Source organism: Maniola jurtina, chromosome 22, assembly GCF_905333055.1.
Source record: "Maniola jurtina chromosome 22, ilManJurt1.1, whole genome shotgun sequence".
NCBI lineage: Eukaryota > Metazoa > Arthropoda > Insecta > Lepidoptera > Nymphalidae > Maniola > Maniola jurtina.
In genome coordinates this window covers 11185990-11213222 of record NC_060050.1, presented here as the reverse complement: position 1 = coordinate 11213222, position 27233 = coordinate 11185990, and the positions used below count along the sequence as shown (strand labels likewise).

Sequence of the window (27233 nt, the reverse complement as noted above, 5' to 3'; positions counted from 1 at the left end):
GTCAGTTTTCGAATAACTTGCGGTAGACTTTCGCTAAACCGAAACATTCGAAACGGATTGATTTGGTTCAATACTAAGCTTTTCAATTCGTGGCGTATTGGTTCTAATTGGAACTCTTTTGACAGCCAACGAATCATCATCACTGCTGATTTCTGAATCTCAAAGAGTAGGTAGTTACCTACCAAGATTGTGAACAAATCTAAATAAAAAAGAGAATTGCTGACTCACTCAGCGACTGACACATCAGCGCCCAGCCCAAACCCTTGAACTTGGCCCAAAGCTTGGAAGCTGAAATTTTGCATACTAGATGTGCCCTTTATAACGTTGTTGAAAAATAAAGCTATATGTTGCCAAATTCCCACGGGAGAAAAGCCGCGGGTGCATGCTAGTATTTCCTAGAACGTCATTTGGCAAGCTTGATGAAGTCTCGTCGTCATCAAAACCCTCTTCTTCATCAGTAACGCCACTGACCTTTCATGGAATTATAGCTAAACCATACTTCAAACTGTTATCACTATCTTGTAAGATCGTAATTATAGCCTCCTCTTATCTTCAAAAGTTGTATTTGGCACTATAATGCCTTTTCAGTTTGTCTTGATAGTATGAAAAAATAGATATATATTTAGTGTTTTAGTACCATACTTGTGGCCACTGTACCCAAATTGGTACAGTAATATTTCGAGTCCTATAAAATTTTATATACTTAGTATAAGTAACTAAAAATGCTTGTAAATATTTAGTAATTTATTGAATTTGACAAAATATAATTATTATTGATGATGTATTTTATGCACATAATATAATAACTAAAAAACTATACAAACCTCCACATGTCTCTCGATAACGAAATTTGATGGATCGTTACCAAAAGAATACTGATGATAACTAAATTTTTTTATGTTACATTTAATCTGTGTACTTTCAACTACTCATAAATGTAATAATATATTAACTGATGTCAATACTTTTTTTATTTAACTTCAATAAGTAAGTGTTCCCAAATTGGCACGGCGGTCAAGAATGGGTTAAGCAACCAAAGTCTATGAAATTTTGCAGACATATTCTAAAAATATGTAGTTTCAAAATTACAGGAGCTCAAAGATTTGTATGTGTATTTTTAAGACCGCGTAACTTTGAAATCGAATATTTTAACATAAATCTCGAAAACCACAGGCATATTAGTTTCTCGAATATGTCTGCAAAATTTCATGGACTTTGGTTGCTTAATATTCAAATGAAATTGGAACTACGTTTGTATGGAGCGAGTGACGGAGAGACCCCTCTTAATGACGCTGAAATATACAAAAAGTTATAATATTCCTAAATAAATAAATAAAAAATTGTCAACTCTACCGGAATGGCAAGTAGTCAGGCTAGTTGTTTATTTTCTTTCAAAGCCATTGAGCTGAAAACTAGCCAAGAAAAGTTTGTGTTATCGTGCAGCAAAACATGATAGTGAATATTATTTTTCTGTCAGAGGAATATAAATAAACAAGTACATAGATTAAGATAAAACTTTTTAAGTTAAACAGTTCCTTTTATCCGTAACTAGCAATCAAAAATAGGTATCTAGCTGTTTAGTGACCTAGTGTCAGTTTTGTTTTTTACCCGTCTGCGGCAAAGCCAAAAGGAAGGATTATGATTTTAGCAGTCTGTGTATGTATGTATGTATGTTTGTATCCAGATTCTGTGTGTTCCACCGTAGCGCCTAAACTACTGGGCCGATTTTGATGAATGAGGTGTCAATCGATTCGCCGTAAAGGTCCGGGTGACATAGGCTACATTTTATACGAGAAAAATTGGCCTAACGGATGTTACATGAAAAAAGTGGGGGTCTCCAAAATTTTTTTTTTGCTGTTGTATCGAGTGGGATGTCAAATGAAAGAAGAGAAAATTCTGAGTTCATAAATATAAATGTACTACAACATTAAAATATACCAAGCGACGATCGCAGTCGGGTTTTAAGTTTTCAACTTTATCTTTAAACTACATTATAGGCACTATAGGTACGCTTGACCACAATCACACCTGATGAAAAGTGATGATGAAAAGTTAAACTATTTAAATCGAACTACGAAGGCTTTTAGCGACTTACTAATTAATTTATTCTCTCGTGTACACTTTTGTGGGTCGTCCATATACTGTACTCAGTTTATAAGTCATTAAACAAATCTATCAAAAGATTTTGATATTTATTTCAACCGCAATTGGGTCTATATTCCTACGAACGGTTATAAAATGTTGCTTGCTGTACTTTTAGTATGACTATGGGTTTCCTCTAGTGGATCGTTATCATGAATTATGTGTGTGTTTATTGAATTCTGACCTAATATGACACCTAGGGGTATTGTATTTTCAAGGGTAAGATTTGTACTTCCCAATTATTATACTTACGTAGTTTGTACTAACTATGTGTCTTAGGATATTTTTTTATTTTTTTTATTCACTATAGGTAAGCGCTTGACCACAATCACACCTGATGGAAAGTGATGATGTGGTCTAAGATGGGACGCATTTACCTAGAAGGTGCCTATTCACTCTTGTTTTAAAGAATACCTCGTCACTTGTGGTGATTTCTTCTAGTATGGACGATCTTGCTTCTAGCTCAAACACCACTCATCTAAACTTTTGTTGCAGCGAGAATACATTCAGCCAATACCAACAATTGAGATAGCAACAGTGATTGATTTATAATAACTCAAAATTTGAAAAACTCCCGACACAAAAATCTCTATAAGAAAACTAGAAAAGAGCTGATAACTTTCAAACGGCTGAACCGATTTTTTTTCGATTATAGCTAAGAACACTCTCGATAAAGCCACCTTTCAAACAAAAAAAAACTAAATTAAAATCAGTTCATTAGTTTAGGAGCTACGTTGCCGCAGACAGATACACAGATACATACGTCAAACTTATAACACCCCCCCTTTTTGGGTTGGGGGTTAAAAATAACACTAAAACACACTTTGGTTTAATTCGCAATTAAAAAATAAGATTATTTTAAAATTAAACAACAAAGTTCGGAAATCCGAGGTACTTGTTATTGAGCGCTATCGCGCAGATTTATTTTATTCAAAGAGTGTCTGTTACTCATCAATTATTACGTGCAAGCTATAAATCGCCTGACTGTCTGCTTGAATCGACCCATCTGCTTTCGAGTTGATATATTTAACCACCTGTCTCGTTCATCTACTCACTACTTGATAGCTTTGATACTCGAGTCCCTGAAAATTAGTCCCAGTAAATTCTTAGTAACAACAGTAACACTGTAACAGTAACTTTGGTAGTGTTTGGTGTATCATTTGAAAGGGCTTTACCTGTACATTTTAAAACAGAATTTTATTGATTTTTATGCATAATAGTTTTGGATTTATCATTCAATATGTATAATTGAGGCTGCGATCCACGCTCTGGGGCCTACCTGGTCCAAAGGTTGTCCATCGCCTGCCAGCTTGATGGGCACTTTTAGTCCAGGGGCAACCAGGGGTGGTCTTTTTGACGAGTGACGACGATAATTACTAATAGTAATTTTAATTTATAATTATTAATTTAAGAACATTGTTAATATGCCTGGAATTATATTTAATTAAAAAATGTAAATAATTAAGATTAAGATACGATAAGGATAAAGGTTTTGAAATTGAAATTGAAAAAAGTGTAAGAATTTGTAAGAAAATATTTAAAAAAGGTAAAAATTCAATATGTCGGAAAAAAATACCCGAGTACGGAACCCTCGGTGCGCGACAAAGGGAGAGATTAACACCATTTGATCCTGAAGTTACTGAAATTATACGACAAACGTAATTATAATAGCAAATCCCGTTATTGTTTACTGAAACCAAATAATTTGTTGTGATTTGTGTCAACAGTGTGAACACACTAATTATGAATTCTAATTGAAATAATTACTAGGCATTAACGGAATTATATTTTGAATTGAATTATTAATAATAGTGAATCATAATATTAATGTGATAAGTAATTGAAATCAAGAATTTTGGTAACAATAGGGAAAATTTTTAATAGGGAAAAGATAAAATTCAAAAAAATCTGTTGTTTTGTATCTATATTAAATATGTTGTTGTTGTACCTAATTTATGTGTATAATGTCTCAATGCCACAATTCCACAGTCAGAATAAAGCTTCGTTTTTAGGGTTCCGTACACAAAACGTGTCAACAGGAGTCAGAACCCTATTACTGCCTCCGCTGTCCGTCCATCCGTCTATCCGTCCGTCACAAATTTTGGCAGTAAGCCCTAAACAGCGTCTAACCAGTTGCCAATTCGCAGCCGATATTATCTTCCTTTTTAACCCCCGACCCAAAAAGAGGGGTGTTATAAGTTTGACGCGTGTATCTGTCTGTGGCAACGTAGTCCCTAAACGAATGAACCGATTTTAATTTAGTTTTTTGTTTGAAAGGTGGCTTGATCGAGAGTGTTCTTAGGCATAATCGAAGAAAATCGGTTCAGCCGTTTGAAAGTTATCAGCTCTTTTCTAGTTTTCTTATAGAGGTTTTTGTGTAGGGGGTTTTAAATTTTTTATTTTTTATTCACTAGGTATAGGCAAGCGCTTGACCACAATCACACCTGATGGAAAGTGATGATGTGGCCTAAGATGGGACGTGTTTACCTAGAAGGTGCGTATTCACTCTTCTTTTGAGTTAAATTTTGAGTTATAATCATTCAAATGATATTAGTAAACTATCAAAATAAACAGTAGTATACAGGGTGTGTGTATTAGCGCTGCTCTCGTTCGCTCGTTAGCGGAGAGCTGTATCTCAACGCTCGGCTGATCGTCGGAACATCTGTATTCATTTGCAGCGCGTCTCAGGATAAAGCGATATGCTATAGGTACCTAATGCACGCCCGATATCCACGGGGATTATCGGGATATGTTGATATAGAGAGCTTAAATATACCTAGCATATCATTAGATTCCATGGATTTCATGTCTAAACTAAAATAGAAGCGGTGATAGCCGAGTGGTTTAAACATAAGCCTCCTAGACGGGATATCCGGGGTTTAACCCCGGGCAAGCACGTCTCTTTTCGAAGCTAAGTGCGTTTAATATCACTTGCCCAACGGTGAAGGAAAATATCGTCGGGAAACTTGCATGCCTGAGGGTTCTCAATAATCACACTAATATTATAAAGGCGAAAGTCTGTATGTGTGTGTGTGTGTGTGTGTGTGTGTGTGTGTGTGTGTGTGTGTGTGTGTATGTTTGTTACTCCTTCACGCAAAAACTACTGGACGGATTTGGCTGAAATTTGGAATGGAGATAGATAATATCCTGGATTAGCAAAGGATTCCCACGGGATTTCTAAAAACCTAAATCCACGCGGGCGAAGCTGCGGGCATCAGCTACTAATTAATAATGTCCTCAAAGGTAAGCCTCGATAGCTCAACGGTTGAGGAGCGGACTGAATTCCGAAAGGTCGGCGGTTCAAACCCCACCCGTTTCACTATAATCGTACCCACTTCTGGCACAAGCTTTACGCTTAATTGGAGGGGAAAGGGGAGTATTAGTCATGATTAGCACGGCTAATATTCTTAAAAAAAAGAAAAGAAAAAGAAAGGTGTGTGAAGTCCGCTAATCAACAATTGGTCAGCGTGGTAGCCTATGGCCTAAGACCTTCTCATTCGTAAAAGAGACCCTTACTTAGCAATTGGCTTGCAATAGATTTGAGCTCTGCTGGTGACTTCTAAACAACTTTTATCTTAAAGAAGACCAGCTAATGCCTACGACTTCGTTCGCGTGGATGTAGGTTTTTCAAAAATCCCGTGGAAACTCTTTGATTTTCTGGGATAAAAAGTAGCCTATGTGCAAATCCAGGGTTATTTCCAGGATTATTTGGATGTTCACAAATGTGCACATCCAAATAATCTTTCCCAGCCAAATCCTTTCAGTAGCTTTTGCGTGAAGGAGTAACAAACATACATACACACACACACACACATACATACCTACCTACACACAAACGTGTGTGGAATAGAAATACTGCATATAATACATAGAATAGATATATTGCCTGGAGTAGATATAGTGCGTTGCATATAGATGCAATCAGTTGAAAGATATACCTATACAGGGAAGGGTTATATTCTTGCTTGATCGTTAGTAAAGAGATTCATCTCAACGCTCGGCTGATCATCGGACCATCTGTATTCATTTGCAGCACGTCTCGGGGATAAAGCACAACCGATATCCACGAAGATTATCGGGATATGTTGATATAGAGAGCATATTATCATTAGATTCCATGGATTTTATATCTTACTATCACACTTCACAGTAGGTACCTAATAATAAGGTATAAAGGCAATAGTTTACGTATGTGTGTGTGTGTTTGTGTGGTGTGTGTGTGTACGTTTGTTACTCTTTCACGCAAAAACTACTGGTAGGATTTGGCTGAAAGGAATGGAGGTAGCTTAAATATCCTGACCTAACACAGGCTACTTTTTATTCCGTAAAATCAAAGAGTATTCGCGGGATTAAAACACCTATACCCATGCGGACGAAGTCGTGAGTATCAGCTAGTTAAAATAAAATAAAAAAGCATTAAAATTTGTCGCTGTATGATTTAAGGTCTGTCTTTGAGATACCAGCCACAAAGAATAAATTATGGTCTATCTTTGAGGTACCAACTCCGTTCAAAGAGTGTTGGCAGTATTTTCGGTTATTATGCCTAACATATAGGTAATTATTTTTCTGACAGATCGGAAGTGCTGAGATCATAAGGGCGATTACGCACTGCATCCGATCCGAATCCGTGAAAATACGTTCCGAAGTAGTCATAGAACTTTTTGTATGATAGCTTAGGCTGAAATTTATACAGAGCACTTTGACTTACCTTACACTTAAGAGGCTGGTAAAACGAGATAGCGTTATATCACTGGCATAAATCTGTCTCGTTTTAACTAAAACTTAAGTCTGAGGAAAGACAAAGTACGCTCTATTAATAGATCGCAGTCTTAGGCTGAAATCTATAAAGCGCACTTTGACTTTGCTCTGACTTAAGATTGAGTTAAAACGAGACAGATTTATGTGAGAGATATAGCTCTGTCTCGTTTTAACTCTGTCTTAAGTCTAAGCAAAGGCAGAGCGCGCTCTATAGATCTCACCCTTAGACTAGCTCCGGCTTCCGTCATTCGAGTTCTCTCCGTCATCCGTGAGATTATCTCGGATGTGCCTCGGATTCAAATCGGACATATGACGTGGACATACCAAAGATGTCAACTGAATAGCTTGGATTTGGATCAGAGATCGGATTAGTGCGTAAGCAATTTCCGAATTCGGTCCGAGTTTTTTATATCCGTATTTCTACGAACTCGAATCGGATGAGTGCGTGACCGCTCTAACAGCTCCTTTAAAATACTGATAAGTAGAGAAGGTTAAGGACGAAATAAAAGACGCCTATTTTGTTCAAGTATCAACATTTATTTAAAGATATCATAGAATTTACATTAAATATCATAATATTATAATTAATTTTGTATAAGAAGAAGGGATCTATTTACAGGTAATAACATTATATTCATTTTAAATGGATGTTTTAAAATTATCTTAATTAAAATTTCAGGGTTTTCAAAAATTGATCTAAGGTGTTTTAAAAGTTTTTGTTAAGTCGAATTACTTATACTTATTGTAAACTTACTTGTAATTATAATACCATTTGAAAATGGACACAAAATCGTTTTTATGGTACTCAATAAAATTATCATTTTAAAATTTTCGTTGTGTAGATAATATAATATCATTTTATCTATACTAATATTATAAAACTAAGAGGTAAAGTTTATAAGTTGGTTTGTTGGGAGTAATCCCAGGAACTAGTGAACCGATTTTGAAAATTCTTTCACTAGTATAAAGCTAGTTTATTCCTAAGTGACATAGGCTATATTTTATTTTCAAAAATTAGAGATCCCTACGAAAATAACAAAAACGCGCCATGAGTTTGACTCTACCTCAATTTGTAGATCCCTTCTTCTTATAGCCTTTATAATTTAAAGTGATATGGAAGAATTCGTCTATATTTCCCTTAAAGTTAAGTTCATTGGCAATCAAGAAAATGTACAATTTAATGGTATATTTACACGACGCGTAGCTCCGGTTCCGTATGTTATCTCTGAGGCATCTGAAAGTGTAAAACGATCATTAGGAGGTATATTATATTATTTGAATCTTTATCTATGTTATCATATATCATCGTCATCATCATCTTATCGCAGGGTTCAATGAAGAAAGGTATGACCATAATCCAACACCCTGGCCAAGTGCAGATTGACAAACAGTCCTATGTGAAGTTTTCCAATCCGCACTTGGCCACTTGGCTTTTAATTTTTAAATTCAGATACAAGTTAGCCCTTGACTGCAATCTCACCTGGTGGTAAGTGATGATGCAGTCTAAGATGGAAGCGGGCTAACCTATACCTTTGTTTTCTACACGGCATCATACTGGAACGCAAAATCGCTTGGCAGCACGACTTTGTCGGTATGGTGGTAACTAGCCACGGCCGAAGTCTCCCACCATACCAGACCACTGATTTAAAACAATTATGAAATTCCAAACCCTGCCAGGAATCGAACCCGGGACCTCCAACTAATAAGACCACAGCGATTACCACTGCTCCAGGGAGGTTATCAAATATGACCAAATCCGTCTCATTCTGAGAAACTTGTACTCAGTAGTGTGGCGATCATGGGATATGATGACGATAATGGTAGCCCGCACCACAGCCGGCCAAAGAAAAGGTCATTTTCCAAACCGACCCAACAATTGAAAACAGAGATCTGTTTCAATAATCAATTTATTACAAATCGGCCCCCATGGTACATTTAGGCGCGTATATAATTACAGGCGATGTTATTGCGTAGGGGTGGGGGAGAGGGTGGGACGGATGGCCGGCTTGAGGGCAGTTTGTGGAATTGATGTGGAACCTCATTACTAATACAACCTACAACGTTACATCTACATGTACCCAAATCATCATTAAGTATAGTTGCTTGTTCCTTAGTTATCTGAAACCTCGGAGAAATGCGTAAGCGACACGATTTTTTCAGCGCTTTGGACCTTTTGGAGTTAGTTTTTCACTTGTGTCATTATTTCATTTGTCAGTTTGCGGTAACGAGGTCGTTTGGGCATGTTCAAAAGGCAATAGAAATATACATGCTGTGAAAATTTCAACTCGCTACCTATTGAGGTTTACGAGATACAGCTCGCTGATAAACGGACGGACGGACAGTGAAGGCTTAGTAATATGGTCCCGTTGGCACCCTTTGGAAACGGAACCCTAAAAAACTAAGGGTAGATACAACAGTGTCATGTATACATAAATCATGACTTACTCCTATAAATAATTATTCCAACAGTAATATTTTGTTGCTGATCATAAAGTTTATGGCAAAATCAATTATATTATATTGCATCGTTAATTATACCACAGAGAGCAATTCCCGTTCGCACTCGATTGAGTTATGATTATGAGTGTGTATGTAATTATGAGAAGGGATGTATCCACACTACTGATAGGTACAATGTTGGAACCAATATCAGTGACCTAGCCCAAATTATTAGCAAGCTGAAGTGGCAATGGGTAGGTCATGCTTGTCGTAGAGGCGATGGCCGTTGAGCCGGATAGTCCTAAAGTTAGCACGATGGACAGATGATATACCTAAAGAGGCTAGCGAGAAGTGGCTGGATGAGGAGTCTGAGGATCGGGTGTAATGGCGCTCTTCGGAGAAGGCCTATGTCCAACAGTGGACTTCACAGGCTGATGATGATGAAGTAGTCACCATATCTCTTTAGGGCGCGGTGGCTGGTAGAACTTGCTGGGCTGTCTGGCTTCCTTTATTGTGCTCGTTTTGCTGTCGCTACAGGCCTACTTCAGGGCTTGAAGAAATCAAAATGCTAAAGGTAAGAAGTGGTTACCATATCATCTTCAGCGCGCGGTGGCTGGTAGGAGGACTTGCTGGGCTGGCTGGCCTCCTTGATTGTGTAGGTTTTGCTGTCGCTAGACTCCAGCACTACGCGAGGAGGCTCACTATCTGTTACCAAACATATGAGATGGTTAATGGAAAATATCTATGGGAAAATTTGAGAAACAGACCGACAAACACACTTTCGTATTCCTAAGTAAATCCACGGACTGGTACAAAGCGATTTGCTTTCTCGTTTCTAATCCGAACCACTAGGATATGAAACGCCCTTCCGGCATCAATTTTTCCCTCCACTTTAAATATGGTTCTTTTAAGTCAAGTGCGAATAGGCGTTTGCTAGGCAAGTGCGCTACATCTTAGGCTGCACCATCACTTGCCAGCAGGTCTGATTGCAGTCAGGTGCTACTAATGGTAATTAAAAAAATTATATGAATAGCGATCAAATCAGAAATGAATAGATCCTTAGAAAGAACCAGAGAATCTGGACTAAACATCTTCCATTCGTATCCGCCTGGCAATTTCACTCTCACCATCTGGTTGCTGGTGCATTTCGACCGCTCGTTGTGCCAGACCATTTTTTCCACGCACATGCAAACTGTGGAACCGACTTCCATCGGCGGTGTTCCCATTAGATTACAACATGGTTATTCACAGGGGCGGACCAACAAATTCCTGAAAGGCCGGCAACGCATCGGTGGTTCCTCTGATGCTGCAAATGTTCATGGTGGTAATCACTTAACCCGCCTGCTCGTTCGCTCGCTTATTTTTATAAAAGAATATCTTGACCACGCTCCGCTTACTGATTTAGCGTCATCATACTCACCAGCTTTAGGGTTCAGGATATCCGGCTTGGTCTCCAGCTTATCAGCAGGTGCTGGGTAAGCGATGAGGTACCGTCTTCCATTCGCGTCTACCTGGACCACGCTCTGGGATGGTCGTTTACTGCTCGATGTTGTTTCGTTGCGCCTGTTAATGGGAAAAAGATGTCATTAAGTGCTGAGATAACCGGGGACCTATTTTTCACGTTTATGCCTATACTAGATTTAGGTTTATTTAAAAATCCCGTAGGAACTCTTTGCTTTTCCGGGATAAAAAGTTGCCAAAGTTAAGTACCAGATTTCATATAAATCAGTTTAAAGGATAGATTCTTAAGAGTCCCGTAGGAACTCTTTAATTTTCTAGGATAAAAAGTAGCCTGTGTCCGTCCCCGGGATGTAAGCTAACTCTGTACCTTTCATTAAAATCGGTTAAGCGGTTGAGCCGTGAAAACGTAGCAGACAAACAAACAGACACGACATCGCATTTATAATATTAGTATGGAGTATGGATAGTATGGATAATAAATGTTCAAATTAAGACCATAACTTCTAGAAGTTATTTGACACAAATATCGTGGAAATTGATGTTCCTAAATAAAAAGTAGTCTATGATATCATTTGCCAGGTCTTTATCTATATTAATATAAAAAATCAAGTCAATCTGTGGCTCCATTGCGACGAGGGAAGACCAACAAACAAACACACTTTCACATTTAGAATACCTATGGGTAGTGATGACTTGATAAGTAAATAGTAAAAACAGAGTAAACACTCACTTTCGTAGTACAAGCACGACAATTGCAGCGGCTGCCGTGAAGACAGCTGCAAGACCTGCAATGGCCGCCGCTACTGGGAACTTGGACATTGTTCTCGTTGTTTCTTCTGTTGAGAAAAATAACATTTATTGAATCTAGATTCTTATATATTCTTGTTCCCGTTGTTTCTTTTGTTAAGAAAAAAAATGTTATTTATTGAATCTAGATTCTTATATCTTCTAGAAATGAACCAAGGTTCTAAAGTGTCACTTATTGCTGCATTACATAACCTCTCGCAATACATCCTTCATCATTATAATTATTTGGCAAAAAAAATTGTGAGGAAATCTGCATCCCTGAGATTTTTTCATAATATTTTCAACAATGTGTGAAGTCTGCTAATCCACATTTCCTTAGCATGATTAGACTATTAAACCTCAACTATTCTTATTTTAAGAGGAGATCCGTTCTCAGTAGTGCGCCGACGATAGGTTAAAATTGTATTGACAAAGATTGGGGTTAGACGCATCGCTGTATCAGAAATATTCAGAAAATTGCTTCCTAAATCTGACCGCATATTGAATCTGTAGCGAACTACCCGCAAGTACTTTACGTAAGTAGTTTTATTATATCAGGGACCGCAAAGGTAGCAGCGATCCTCATCTATATAGTATCTGTAATATTCCCTGTTCCCGCTGGAGTATGGTTCAAGGCAGCAGTAATAAGCCACTCGACATCAGGGTGACCAGGTTTTAGGAAAATTCGAAATAAAATCGACAAGTGCACGTCGGATTCGCACACAAAGGGTTTCGTGCCATCGTGCAAGAAATAATACCTTTAATTTCTTTTAATTTCCATGGCGGCTATTTTAATTTCTTTTATTATTTGTCGTTATAGCAGCATGATATAAATGCACATTCTGTGTAAATTTCAACTCTCTACCTATTATGGTTCACGAGATAAAGCACGCTGACAGACAGATAGTCGGACGGACAACGTAGGCTTAGTAATAGGGTTCCTTTGGCACCATTCGAGTAAGGAACCCTAAAAATGCCGCTGCAGCAAAGTGAGCGCTTAACTGGTTAAATTAGAAAACAAGTAGAAATCAAAAAAAAAAATACATCACTACTCTGCCGTATTAATTTTTTTTTTCAAAAAAATTATTAGCAGTCATGGTGGGACAAAAAACCTTCGGTGGGCTGGTTTTTTCAGATAAAATCCGAGACTCCATACAACACTAATCGCATGGTCACCCCAGCCGACCGTATATTACAGTGGTGAGTATTCCCCGATGATTCCACAAACAGAATTACAGTAACACGCTGTTATATGTTATATTGTAGATCGGATCTAGCAATTTGTGATGCAGACCGAGACCTAGTTAACTTTAACCTCGAGAGCAAACTGGCGACTGTCGTGCGACTAAATGTCGCTTTATTCTTTATACCCACGACTTCGTCCACGTGGATTTAGGTTTTTTAAATCCCATGGGGACTCTGCTTTTCCGGGATAAAAACTTGCCTATGTCAATATCCGGGACGCATGCTACCTCTGTACCAAATTTCATATAAATCGGTTAACGGATGGGTTCTAAGAATCCCGTGGGAACTCTCCGATTTTCCGGGATAAAATCCTATGTCTGTCCTCGGGATGTAAGCTTACTCTTCTCTGTAAGATACCTTTAAATTGGTCCGAGGTATGAGGTAGCCAATATGCGAATATTAAAAGTACTAGTACTACTCTATCAGAAATTTCTCAGAAATAAGGAACGTCTGGCGGGTGTAGGATCTTGGACCATAACTGTTATGTAACATAATGTCGATGTTACATTAAGTCAAGGTCAACGACGTAACAGAAAGTCTCTAGTGTGGCCCCATGCTTACAAGCTATAATAATACATGTTATATTAGATCGGATCTAGCAATTTGTAATGCAAACCGAGTCTCAAGCAATTGTAACTGTTATTGCTTTAATTTTCAGCGCGCTTCAACTTTGTAGAATTTATTGTTCCACGCGACTTGAATTGAAGATGTTTTGGGGAATTAAACATGTTTGGATTAGCGGTAAGCCTGTTATAATAATCTTATTACGGTTATGTTATCAGGAGAGCGAAATTGTAAGTCTCGTTTGGGTAATTTAAATAATTATACAGACCAACATACCTTTCTCAGGTATGTATTTATTATCAGAGTAACATTAAAATGAAATTTGAAGCAATATTAATAAATACATACCTGTAATATTATATACACACACTGTGTTTGTTATGGTTTTCCTTTCAGAAGGGTTTTGCCATAGTTTACCAAGTTGAACAAGTACGGATTGGTGGAGAACTCTCAGACATGCCGGTTTTTAGGGTTTGGTACCTCAAAAGGAAAAACGGAACCCTTATAGGATCACTTTGTTGTCTGTCTGTCTATCTGTCTCTCAAGAAAGCTAGGGTACTTTCCGTTGACCTAGAATGATGGAATTTGGTAAATCTGAAAACCGCGAATTTGTGGTTACATCACACATACCTATATGCTTCGCAGCGTCCCTGTAGACCAGATCTCGTATGAGCACAGGGTCTGAGATGCCCTTGCTGTTCCGCGCTGCCACGGTGAGGACCTCGTCATCTGGCATGGATTCCAGCTCCGACCAGCTCACATTCAGCCATACGACGAAATCTGGAAAAGAAGGTTTGTTTTAGGGAGAAATTGGGATAGAAACATGGAGATCTGGCAAAGAACTGTGTTCCATTATTTTCAGGATTCGGTAACTCAAAAGGAAAAAGGAACCCTTAGAGGATCACTTCGTTGTCTGTCTCAAAAAAAAAGTAACGGCCTCAGGTATAGAAGAAGCTGTCAAAGTCATACTCACCAGTTTTACTGGCAGTGCTGTTCTCAAGGATCCTGCTGGTCTCACCCACAGCCTCGAGGGTGAAATGCTGGTTCAGCCCTCCATCGTAGCCTGCTATGCAACGGACTGTGAGGAAGGCTTCATTGTTCTTCATCGTTTTCTTGGCTGTGCAGTTCCTCGGTGGCGATGGACGAGCTAAACACAAGAATTACAAATATTTTTAAATTAGGTCAGTTTACTTATTATTATGTTTGAAGTAATTTCGTTCAATAATTCAGATTTCAGAAGTTATAAGGTCATAAACAATATGAAGCTGGTTCATGCGGCTAATTGGCACCGGCTCCAAAAATGTTATTATAGAACTAGGTACATTACCTCTGGTATACGTAATATTATATTGGATAATTTAAAAAAACGCAGAATATTTATTTGGAAAACAGTAGGTAGGTTATAAGCAAATAGGTAGATACTTATTTTACGCTGTAATTTTCATAATTTAGTACAACTTTTATAAATTAGAGAAGCAGAGAGCAAGAGAAAACTTATACACATAAAGCGATAAACTGACTAATAGATGACTGACTAGATATGCAACGTATACAGCATAAAACGTACGAACTTTTTTATTTAACGGAGAAACAATTCCAGAAATTCCCCTCGAGTGAAACCGGGTGAGTGAGCTAGATTTAACCAAGCTTTGTAAAGTTCAATGATTTAATTCGGCTACAGTAACCAGTCAAACGATTTAAAAGTTTCATTTGGAGTCGGCATCCGGGCCGGTTAAAATACGGGCCGGACGCTAACCGTTACAAGTGTAAATTAAAAATTTATAACACCCCCGACGATCCAAAGTATTTGAAGTTTTCCAAAACATCATTTTCAAGTAAATAATTATGTATTTAGGCAACGTCCATCTTGACAGCTTGACATTTGTCAATTGACATAATATTATGAACCTAACAGTTATCTAACCTTCTTTTGTACAAGAAAACTAGAAAAGAGCTGATAACTCTTAAACGGCTGAACCAATTTTTTTAGATTATAGCTAAGAACACTCTCGATCAAGCCACCTTTCAAACAAAAAAAACTAAATTAAAATCGGTTCATTCGTTTAGGCGCTACGATGCCACAGACAGATACACAGATACACAGATACACAGATACACAGACACACAGATACACAGATACACACGTCAAACTTATAACACCCCTCTTTTTGGGTCGGGGGTTAATAAAATAAAACTAATAAAGTAGCCGGGGCAATGCGCGGGAATTTTCAAAATGGCGGACTAAATCGCACGTTTTACAATTTATAACTTTGTATGTTCTCTCTTTAAGTGACACGCAAGCTGGCGACTTGTCGCTAGACAATACGTTGTGACACAATCAGTGAATAAGTCAAAAAACTAAGTAAGTCTACTTTACAGGAGAGTAATAAAACTGTATAAAATATTTGTTAGCAACCCTTGGTGCACAATATTTTTGTGATGCTATGATGTTAAAGTTATTGACTTGATTCTGATTGATTATCTCCATCGAATGGTCAAAGTGTTGAACCCCAACAAAAATGACTTACGCACTGTTAGATCTCCACTGACGATATGCGGCCTCAGAAATAAGTTAAAGAATTGAAACATTTTTCATTTACAATATAGTAAAAATATTTATTCCTTCACTCTCATAGTCTGAAACGATCTGACACGACCAAAGACAGATTACAATGACTTGTTGCTATCAAAGTCACGTGGGCGTAACACAACAAACAACTTATTTATGCGACATTTATGTCGCTGGTGTGATCATACTCTATCACAATTTGTGAGCTGGGTCACTAAATTTTGAGCGGCGTACTACAAATCTGCGAAATTAGGTTCTATGTTTTATCTTTTTACCACTTCTGCAGCTGCAGGCGGTTGATTTTTAGATAAAAAGTCCTCGGCTTGATTTCTAGATATTTGTTAATTACGGATTTTTTATTGGATGCTAGATATGCGCTTTTAAATAATAATTTACGTATTACAAAGACTTCGATTACTTCGACGTACGTTTCACTCCGACATCGGAGCATCTGGTCTGGTCCGGTGGCAGGCATTGGCCGTAGTCAGTTACTTCCTACCGGCAAAGCCGTGCCGCCAAGCGATAGCGTTCCCGTAAGATGCCGTGTAAAAATCAACAGGTTATGGGTTGCCATACTCCGTCCAAGTAAACTCGCTTTAATTTAAGACTGCACCATCACTTATTATCAGGAGATATTGCAGTCAAGGGATAATTTGTATCTGAATTAAATAAAATTAAGTAAAAACTATGTGCCCTGCCCATGGCCATTTCTGATTTACTATGTTTTACTATGTTTAACACTATTAATGTTTTTGCATGCCAGTTAGGCGTGGTACAGCTGGACCAGTATTATTATGTACTAGCTGATGCCCGCAGCTTCGCCCGCGTGGATTTAGGTTTTTAGAAATCCCGTGGGAACTTTTGAGTTCCCAGGACAAAAGTAGTCTATCCGTACCGCGCGACAAAGTCTTTACTTGGTAAATATACCTTCAATATCAAGTTATAACCGACGACAGTTTCTAAACCCCATCCACTTTGGTGATCAGATCCCCTGCAGCATCAGGATTGAGGAGTTGGAATCTAAATTTTTTATAGGGCAATGTCGCAAAGTTCTTCTATCGATTAAAAAAAAATTTACTCAAATCGGTTCAGAAATCTCGAAGATTTCGGTATACATAGGTAGAAAAACACAACTCCTTTTTTGAAAGTCGGTTAAAAAAGTAGCCTATGTTACACCCTGATGAATCCTCTACTTGTCTGTGAAAGTCCCGTCAAAATCGGTTCAGCCGTTCCGAAGATTAGCCTTTTCAAACAGACAGACAGACAGACAGACAGACAGACAGACAGACAGACAGACATACAAAAATTTTAAAAACGTGTGATTCGGTTATGGTATCGTTCAAATAACCATATGAGCTTTATATGAGGTAGTTTTTTCGAAATTACAGACAGACACTCCAATTTTATTTATTAGTATAGATTTACACCCTGTATCAGCAAATAAATAAATTGAATTGAATTGAATTATTTCATGCATTGCATAAAAAACTGAGCCGATAACTAAGCTAATTAAAAAGTAAAGCGCAAAGTAGGTATCCAAAATCGAAATCGAAGGGAGTAAAAGTCAAGTTGGCACAAGTTTTCTCGTTATCCCATACTGCGAGATTCCAACTCTCGTCGTATTTTAAAACGTGGCGTGAATAAGGACGGCCGCTCACGGATAGACCGTGCTACCATTAATTTTGTCCCAATCTTACTTTGGAGTAAATATTTCAAGAACTACCGAAGTAACCCAAGCGCGCTCCCTGGAGCGATTCCCATACGAACGTAATTCGGTTCTCAATTTAAATACCATTGTAGAAATATTATAGAAACAAATATTTTTTTCTATAATATATCATGGCAATAAGTAAAAACAAGTGTAAATTAAAAATTTATAACACCCCCGACAAGTGAAGGTTACAGTAAATAGAAAAGAGCTGATAACTTTCAGATGGCTGAACCGATTTTCTTGGATTATAGCTAAGAACATTCTCGATCAAGCCACCTTTGAAACAAAAAAAAAAAAACTAAATTAAAATCAGTTCATTAGTTTAGGAGCTACGGTGCCACAGACAGATACACAGATACACAGACACACAGATACACACGTCAAACTTATAACACCTCTATTTTTGGGTCGGGGGTTAAAAAATAAAGATTTTAACCTATGACACTAACTACTTGTCACTATCTCGATATAGGTACCTTAGTTGGCCCCAAAACAGCTATTCTGTCTGCCGGCCATTTTTGGCGGAAGTGACGTAAATGTGAACATTACTTTCGTCCGAAAAAAATATTCTCAAACTATCTCACAAGTCGCTTCTGAGGACTTATTTAAAAAATACATGAACTTCAGAAAACTTAGTAGTTAATCAAATTCCCCGATAAGTCTGCAAAACCTCTGAAACTAATCAAGAACCTTGACATTTACAACCTGAAGTCAATATTTGTATTTTATTAACATAAATTAGCAGGCGACGAAGTTCTAACTAGCAGTCAGTAATCAAAAGATATCTCAAGGAAGCGAGGCGGCTCGCAGACTCGTGTTAATTACTAATTTATAACTTCATTAAAACATGGCCCAATATCTTAATAATATTAAAGTATAATTAATATACAGAATGTTACCAGAACGCTAGCAAAAACTTAGCGTTATATATTACTAGAAGATGCCCGCGACTCCGTCCGCGTGGATTTAGATTTTTAAAGATCCCGTGGGAACTATTTGATTTTCCGAGATAAAAAGTTGCCTATGTCAATTACAGGGATGCAAGTTACCTTTGACACCAAATTTCAAACAAATCGGTTAAGCGGATGGGTTTTTGGGAATCCCGTGGAAACTTTGATTTTCCGGGATAAACAGTAGCCTATGTCCGTCCCCGGGATATTAGCTAACCCCGTACCTTTCGTCAGAATCGGTTAAACTATTGGACCGTGAATACTGACGTGAATAATGAAGACAGACAGATAGACAGACAGACAGACACACTTTCGCATTTATAATATTAGTATGGATAGTATGAATGAATTAATAATGCCTTAACACAATCCAATGCCAATAACCATTTGCCTTAGAAATTTTAATTAAAAAATGCCCGGTATGAAAATTAAAAAAATTGAAACCTGTTACTTTTTGTACCTCACTATGGTACGGAACCTTCGTGTGCGTTGCGGCTCTCACTTGACAATTTTTTCTTTAACTCAGTCTACCCGGTTCTAATTTTCATTCGGCTGGGTTTATTCAGATCGCCCTTTGAGAAAGTTTGCAAATCAACTCACGAGCTCGATTTATGGCAGCCAGTTTCAAGAATATCGTAAAAAACTTCTTTTTGTTTTAATTCCGGTGTCTACTTTTTTTATTACATGACTGCCCAAAATAGGAGTCAAATTTTCTTCACGATATACAGCCCGTTGACAAATAGACGAACGGACGGACAGTCCTTTTATACCCGGCTGAGTTTGTTGTGGGCTCTTCTCAGACTTGGGCGCGTTTGGGACCCTCGTCTTTAGTTTTAAGTTTAGGTAATTAAATTACCACTATTATCAATCATCTAACATATTATCTAACAATTCTGACCATCAAAAGGAGTACAACAGTACCTAGGTACTTTGAATGAATGATTTGAGTGATGAGTTCAGACGGACGGACGGCAGAGTCTTAGGTTGAAAATATAGCCCACTTTGAGTTTCCTTAGACTTAAGTTTCAGTTAAAACGAGACAGATTTATGCGAGCGGCATAACGCTGTCTCGTTTTAACAGTGTCTTAAGTCTGAGCAAAGTCAAAGTGCGCTCTATATCAGCCTTAGTAATAGGGTCCCCTTTTTGGGTACGGAACCCTAAAAAAGTTTACAGAGTGGTTTATATAAAGTCGGGGACTTTTGAGTTTTGAACGTAGCACAGAGTGCGGAAGAAATTAGATTTTTTTTCCATTAGAAGCCGCGAAAATGTAGCAACCAAGCTACAAAAGGTAATAAAACTACGCACAAAGGTATATAAAAATGTAAAACGTGCTTTTAAGCCGCCATTTTAAAATTCCCGCGCGCGTTACGCGGACTTTTTATTAGTTTTATTTTTTAACGGCGCCGTCCGTCCGCTCCGGCCAATATTTTAAACCGGTTCCGGATTCAAATTTCAAATAAAATTTTCAATCGTTTGACCGGATTGGGCTAAATTAAATTATGGGTGGGTACCTACAACGATTTTTTGTGAAAAATTGAATAAAGTTTTACAATTTTTAGGGACGTTGACAACTAGCGAATTTTTTTTTTCGCTGTTGGCAGGTGGCCACTCGCCGTCTTTTTTTTATTATTTTTATGTTCCCATTTATTTGCCACTAGATGATTCCCGCGACTTTATTCCCGTGGATTTACGTTTTTAAAGAATCCCGTGGAAACTCCGTTTTTCTGGTACAAAAAGTAGTTTATCGTCCATGAAGTTTTAACAATGTGTAAGACAAAAAAGTCTACTTTACAGGAGAGTAATAAAACTGTGACTAGTAAGTACCTAACCCTTGATATTATATTATAATGTTTTGCAGTCAGTTTTAAAATATTTTCGCGCAGAAACCTCTCTTTGTCGTTTACGCCTTGTAACGACCCTAGATTTTACACCAGTGTTAAAAAAAAAAAAATATATATATATAAAAATAGTATTAAAATTTTTGCTTCAATTTTATCAAAATCAGGTCAGTGAATACTTGGAGAGATGAACTTACACATATGAACATAAAATTAATTCCTTTAGACGTTTTAATCGTAATGTGGGCCGTCCGAATTTTCGAAAAGAGGCAAACACCGTTTGGCATGTCGGTGATGCAGCGACGCGATCGGCTGCGGTCGAATTGCGTCGCGAACGATGTGTGCGCGGCGTTAGCGCTCGAAGCCCAGTCGAAATCAAAACGTGAACGACGTAATCTGCACAGCGGGACCGCGTGCATTTGCGTCGGCGGGCGGTATCTGCGCGGACGTCGTAATGCGCGGAAATAATTAATTTGTTTAATTTCTGTACTGGGGCGATACATAAAGTTTATATTAAAGAATACTGAGTTGAGACACGGACCAAGCTGGTGTTTGGAGAGAAACATTCTAACCAAACATTCGAATAGAAGGGACCACTTTAATTACACAGATATATTTGTTATATAGGGGCGATACTTCCTAAGATCTAAAAGCGATTTATGTTTGAACTGTTGACGACGTGGCTGCTCAGGCGGGGAGAACCGCGTGTCCTCCGGATGTTCGGTGATCTTTGCTTGAGATGGCTTTCGGTGATATTAACTATCTGACATATGACAGAGCGCGTTGGAATAAACTTATGCGAGGGAGAACTCTAGTGCCCTTGATGCTTTGTGAATCCTTTGCTGAGATGATTCTAATGTGCTTTAATAACAGACTGACCACAGAGGGCAGGTAATACTGCTGTTCTGTTTGTATTCTGACATTCGTTGGAATGCTTAACCGCCTTGTGGTGGTTACTCAATATCAATAACATACCAATACAAAATTACGCTAATGCATATATACTGAAGGTTGGGTTAAGGCCTGTGGATATTCCCGCAGTGAGTCTGACCCGTCCTTGAAACCTATTACAGGTCTGTAGTGGGAGGGCACCACTATAAAAATGCTATTTCAGCTTTGGCTGCAACGTGGGATCATAAGTGGCACGCACCACTTCCTAAAGTATGTTTGCATACGCTGCGCTGTTTATTTGGATGATGACGTGTGTGGGGGGGGGAGCTACTGTTCTTTGGTATTTTATGTGCCATATTAATGTCTTGATTTATCGAGGATCCCAGTATGTCGGTGGGATACCAAGGGAAGGCAGAAGCTCACCGTACGTGGCGTGGTGGAGCTACGTACCATCATTCACTCAAACCCTTTTTACGCCAACTGGAGTGAATGGTGCCGCTACACAGCTTCTTCCTTTACGAAGGAAGAAGCACACACACACACACACACACACACACACACACACACACACACGTCTAATAAGTAGGGCTCTATATAATGTGTTGTCTTGTAAGGCTGTCTCATGATCCTATCATAGTTTAATACGGTCCTAAGCGGGAACACACCTTTTGAATCTCGAACTAGCATTTATCTTATCAGACCAAATGTTAAATAAGTATTCATGCACAAACAACATATGTTCAATACTCGAACTCAGTTCGCACTGGCAATAGTCTTGCCGGACCGAATGCATGGGAGATGTTATACGCAAACACACATTTTCAATACTCGAACTCCGTAAAGTTGTTTAAGTCTGATGAACTCATTATTTCCGACGCTCTAAAAGTTCTTGGTTTATTATGGACACAACATCACTAAGGGGTCCTACCACTATACGATACACGTGCCACTTTAAAGAAATTGTTTAAAACGTAATCTTTAGAAAGATCCGAAGGAAAAATAGAGTAGTTTCTTAGGACCCTGTTAGTTCAGTTACAGCCTTTTGACGTCATCAATCGCGTTCCGTGCGCGTGATGTTAATATTTAACTATGTCAAAAATTTCGAAAAATCCTTTTTTTAAAATTATTCTCTTTTAATGAATAATTAAAGCCTATATGGGGCTATATAGATTATACCTGAATTAACACATTCCGGGAAATCAATGAGTTCCCACGGGATTTTTAAAAACCCTTATCCACGGGAACGAAGTCTCGGGCATCAGTTAGTTATTATTATAAAAGCGACGCGAAAGCGTTATCACAGATTCTTTTTCAATGACTCTTATATTGAACTAGTTAAAATTCAATCCCTTATCCTGTTAAAACTTTCGAAAGTTAGAAAATCGATTTTTATAGTCGGCCATTAAAGTAGAAGAAAAATTTCTCTAATCGGAAAACGCGTAAAAATGCCGTGAGAAAACTTTTTTACGGCTTTGTTTATTACTGACTCTACCCGACTTTTATTTTAGGTTTAAACTGATGTTGTATGGGATAGTCGAGTTTAACGTCTGGTTGAACCGTGTCTAAGGTTTTTGTGGTAAGATTAATATGTAAGAGAAATCTTAGACTAGTAAGAAAATGATGTGTTTTATATAGCAGTAGTTTATGGGCCTAGAATATCATTATTAAAGAAAATAATTAAAAAAATTAAATTTTTCGAAATTTTTATAGAGCCTCGATAGCTCAACGGTTGAGGAGCGGACTGAATTCCGAAAGCTGGGCGGTTCAAACCCCACCCGTTGCACTATTGTCGTACCCACTCCTGGCACAAGCTTTACGGTAATTGGAGGGGAAAGGGGAGTATTAGTCATGATTAGCATGGCTAATATTCTTTATATGTATAAAAAAAATAACATGAAAATATTTTCCCGCAAAAATTACTCTATTTTTATATTAAAAAAAAATTAAAATTTTTTTTTTTTTTAATGAATGCTAGCCCCATAAACTCTATGGCTATCGTTCAGTGTTAGACACTGAGTTGCAAATCACTCCCCTGATAAATCCTGAATTCTGGATCGAATGCCTTTATTCTTACTACTGTACCAGAAGGGTATTTTTTTTAATATTTATATTTATTTATTTATTTTATTTATTTAGTAATAGACTTAATTTAAAGAGAAACATTTTTCCCCATTTTTTATAGACCAAAGCACTAGATAAAAAACAGACTGGTATACCTAAATAAAAATAAAAAAAAATTCAAAGCTTATAAACTGGCAAATTAAGCAGAACAATTTCAGGCCGGGTTGAATCACGCAAAGTTTGCAAATCAACCCGAGCCCTCGATTTACGACGCCGGTTTTAAAAACGTCCATCGTAAAAAGTTTCTATTCAATTTTAGCACCGAATTAGTGTATTGTGAACTGCGTTTACATCATTGATTTGATATATTACATTTTCGATATAATGTGCTTGACAACACTATTGAACATTTTCACGTTTTTTTATTATTTTGATTTTGATGTTTGATAAGTGATTTTTCAGCGGTTTTTTATCCACTACTGGGTGATACCCGCCACTTCGTCCGCGTGGATTTAGATCACAAAAGTCATCATTTATTTTGAACATGCGGACGTCTACTGTTGAACATGTAGTGAGCACCAGCACACCCTAAATCACACTTGACGTGCCGCCCGTTGACACTGCTGAAAGTATAAACATATCAGCGGGTACGATCTGGAAGACGCAAGGCTTCTTCTGTCGCCCGACAGCGTTGGTGGCGCGACACAGCAGCGCGCCGTAGTCCCGCTCGCTTGCGGCACGGTAGCGCAGCTCGCTCGACGTGCCGTCCGTTGACACTGCTGCAAGTATAACATACCAGCGGGTACGATCTGGAAGACGCAAGGCTTCTTCTGTCGCCCGACAGCGTTGGTGGCGCGACACAGCAGCGCGCCGTAGTCCCGCTCGCTTGCGGCACGGTAGCGCAGCTCGCTCGACGTGCCGTCCGTTGACACTGCTGCAAGTATAACATACCAGCGGGTACGATCTGGAAGACGCAAGGCTTCTTCTGTCGCCCGACAGCGTTGGTGGCGCGACACAGCAGCGCGCCGTAGTCCCGCTCGCTTGCGGCACGGTAGCGCAGCTCGCTCGACGTGCCGCCCGTTGACACTGCTGCAATACACTTAATAGTATATTGGACATTTCGTCAAGCGAATCTACGCACTGGTTCGGAAAATAGAGCCTTCCGATGTAGACAGAACGTGGGAACTGGGAACGGAAACTCTCTCATGTCATAAATTATAGATTAGTTGTGTTTGGACTTATACATTTTGTTTTCATGACTAAGTTTCAATCCTCGTTAGTTCACCAAAAAAAAGCTTTTACTTGAAGACATTTTATATTTTTTTTTTCTGTTTTTATTTTAAAAGATACTCACCATATCTCGCGGGGGACACCTGGAAGCTCTCGCCGCTGTTGTTGAACTGCCAGTAGAAGACCACATCGGCGGGGTCAGCGCTGACCGTGCAGCGCACTCGCAAGGGCTCGTCCAAGCGGGCGCCGATGACCAGCGGCGTCAGTTGGGCACATAACGGCGCGACTGTTGGACAAATACCAGTCAATAAGTTCCATGCATTTAATCCTTGATTTTATACTATCATCATATACAAAAAATCAAATATACAAAAAATAAATATTTAAATAAATAAGTGTAAATTAAAAATTTATAACACCCCCGACAAGTGAAGGTTACATTGACTAGAAAAGAGCTGATAATTTTCAAACGGCTGAACCGATTTTCTTTATTATAGCTAAGAACACTCTCGATCAAGCCACCTTTCAAACAAAAAAAAAACTAAATTAAAATAGGTTCATTACTTTAGGAACTACGATGCCACAGACAAATACACAGATACACACGTCAAACTTATAACACCCCTCTTTTTGGGTAGGGGGTTAAAAACAGATGGAATTACATTCTGCAGATCTGTTTCAATAAATTCAAGCGCATTTTGGTGGGCTCATTTAATATGGAATAGATACCTATCTAGAAAAATTTTTCTTTCTCTAAAGCCGATATCTACCGATTGCATGAACTCTTTTACTGATGAGTAGTGACAGATTTGTGATAACCCCTTCCGCATATCAATCGATTACAATGTTGCATTGACCCAATTCAGTCTTTATAGATACTATACTGTTTGTCTTGCATGAATGATGGCATGTAATCAACCGGGGCCGACGACAATTTTACGTAAAAAAGTAACAGAAAGAGTTTTTATTGAAATAAAGCTAATTGTGCCCAAGAACTTTTATACCTGGTTCCTCCTTCACCTTTCTACTATGCCACAAAGAATTGCCAAAATTTGCACCTCTACGTTGTTGATATTACACGGACACGTACGAAACGATTTGCCTCCACGTTTCTTATTCGAACCGCTAGGATATTGAACGCCGTTCTGGCATTAGTTTTCCCTTCTACTTTGATATGGGTACCTTCAAGTCAAGAGTGAATGGACATCTTTTAGGCAAGGCGCTCCAATTTAGGCTGCATCATTGCTTGCCAGCAGATCTGATTGCAGCCATAAATTAAAAAAAAACTTTCCAGAAGCAAATCAGACTCGCACACGAAGGGTTCCGTACCATCATACAATATATTATAACACTTTTACGTACAACACGGCAGTTTAATACGGACAGTGCCATCTATGATGTGATTTAGTAAACTAATTACTTGTTCGTGAACACTTTTAATTTTTTTTCTTGTGATGTAACCACAAATTCACGATTTACGTATTTTTCCTTTACTTGTGCCATAAGACATTGCTATCTGCCTTTCATGATTATATAAGTCATCGGAAACTACCTCCTCGGATTTTGACTCCTTTTTCTTGACACGACAGACAGACAGACAACGGAGTGATCCTACAAGGATTCCTTTGTCCTTTTGAGGCATGGAACTCTAAAAAGCAGTGATAATCACTTACATTGCACCCTCAAATACACAGCTTGACTACTCGACTCTCCAATTTGGTTGGCAGCCCTGCAGGAGTATAGTCCACCGTCTCTCTTCGTCACTTTTTGGAGCACCAGCGACTTGGTGCTGATGAACACTCCTGAGGACATGTTCTGCGTCACCAGGTGGTCCTGGAACAATGGCAAACAGTTTGAGTCAAAGTTAGACTAAATTGCCTTATAATTTATTGTTAACTTCTGGTACCAGCAAGGCTGGTTTAATTTTTGCGCCAAAAAACTAACTAAAAACGGTTAGAAATGAGAATTCAATAACTTAAAGAACTAACACGGACTAGAAAAAAGCAGTGCTGCCAACAGTTTTTGATTTAATTAGTTTCAATTGATTCAGTAAGGACTATATTCTGACTTGTCGCCTGAGATAACTGTAACTGATATATTTAGAGGCAATATTCTGACTTACAAGAGCTTTTTGTGTTTTCGTCAGTGATTTGCCTCGTCTTGGGACAAAATTCGTAGAGAAAATGTTATCTATTTATACCAGTAATAAGAAAGGAAATTGCTCCTGCAAAATTGGTCAAAATTGTATGAGGACTGTTTACGTTTTCAAAAGGCATGAAAGACAAACGCCATTCAGACTTCTACTAGCGCCATCTAGTACGCAATAATTCTGTTCGATGCTCGTACACATATTTCTGTTTTTTGTTCTATTTTTGCTATTATGCATTATGCCCTCAAATATTTAAGAAAAAAAATCATAAATAAGGTAGTCGGAAAATAAACTTAACTCACTCACGTTATGGTACCATGAGATGCGGTGCTCCTTCGGGTTGGCTCTGATGTTGCATTCGAAGTACACGTCATCTCCTTCCTTTATGTCGTTGGGGTTTAGTGTGCTGCCCAGGGACATGGTCAGCACTGGCCTGTC

At 38.3% G+C, this 27233-nt stretch overlaps 1 protein-coding gene across 1 annotated transcript in view; it reads right to left on the bottom strand.

The window, feature by feature from the left end:
• Positions 1–7421: 7421 nt before the first annotated feature.
• The window catches only part of LOC123877016 (hemicentin-2-like), a 125442-nt gene continuing 105630 nt past the window's right edge, over positions 7422–27233 (bottom strand). Inside the window, exons 9-18 of the mRNA XM_045923504.1 lie at positions 27102–27232; positions 26320–26479; positions 24771–24932; positions 24368–24505; positions 14369–14542; positions 14026–14175; positions 11531–11636; positions 10760–10902; positions 9929–10044; positions 7422–8134 (exon numbers count right to left, since the gene is read on the bottom strand). Of these exons, the coding sequence (XP_045779460.1) occupies positions 8120–8134; positions 9929–10044; positions 10760–10902; positions 11531–11636; positions 14026–14175; positions 14369–14542; positions 24368–24505; positions 24771–24932; positions 26320–26479; positions 27102–27232 (1295 nt within the window). The 3' untranslated portion in view covers positions 7422–8119. The remainder of the gene's footprint in view (positions 8135–9928; positions 10045–10759; positions 10903–11530; positions 11637–14025; positions 14176–14368; positions 14543–24367; positions 24506–24770; positions 24933–26319; positions 26480–27101; position 27233) is intronic.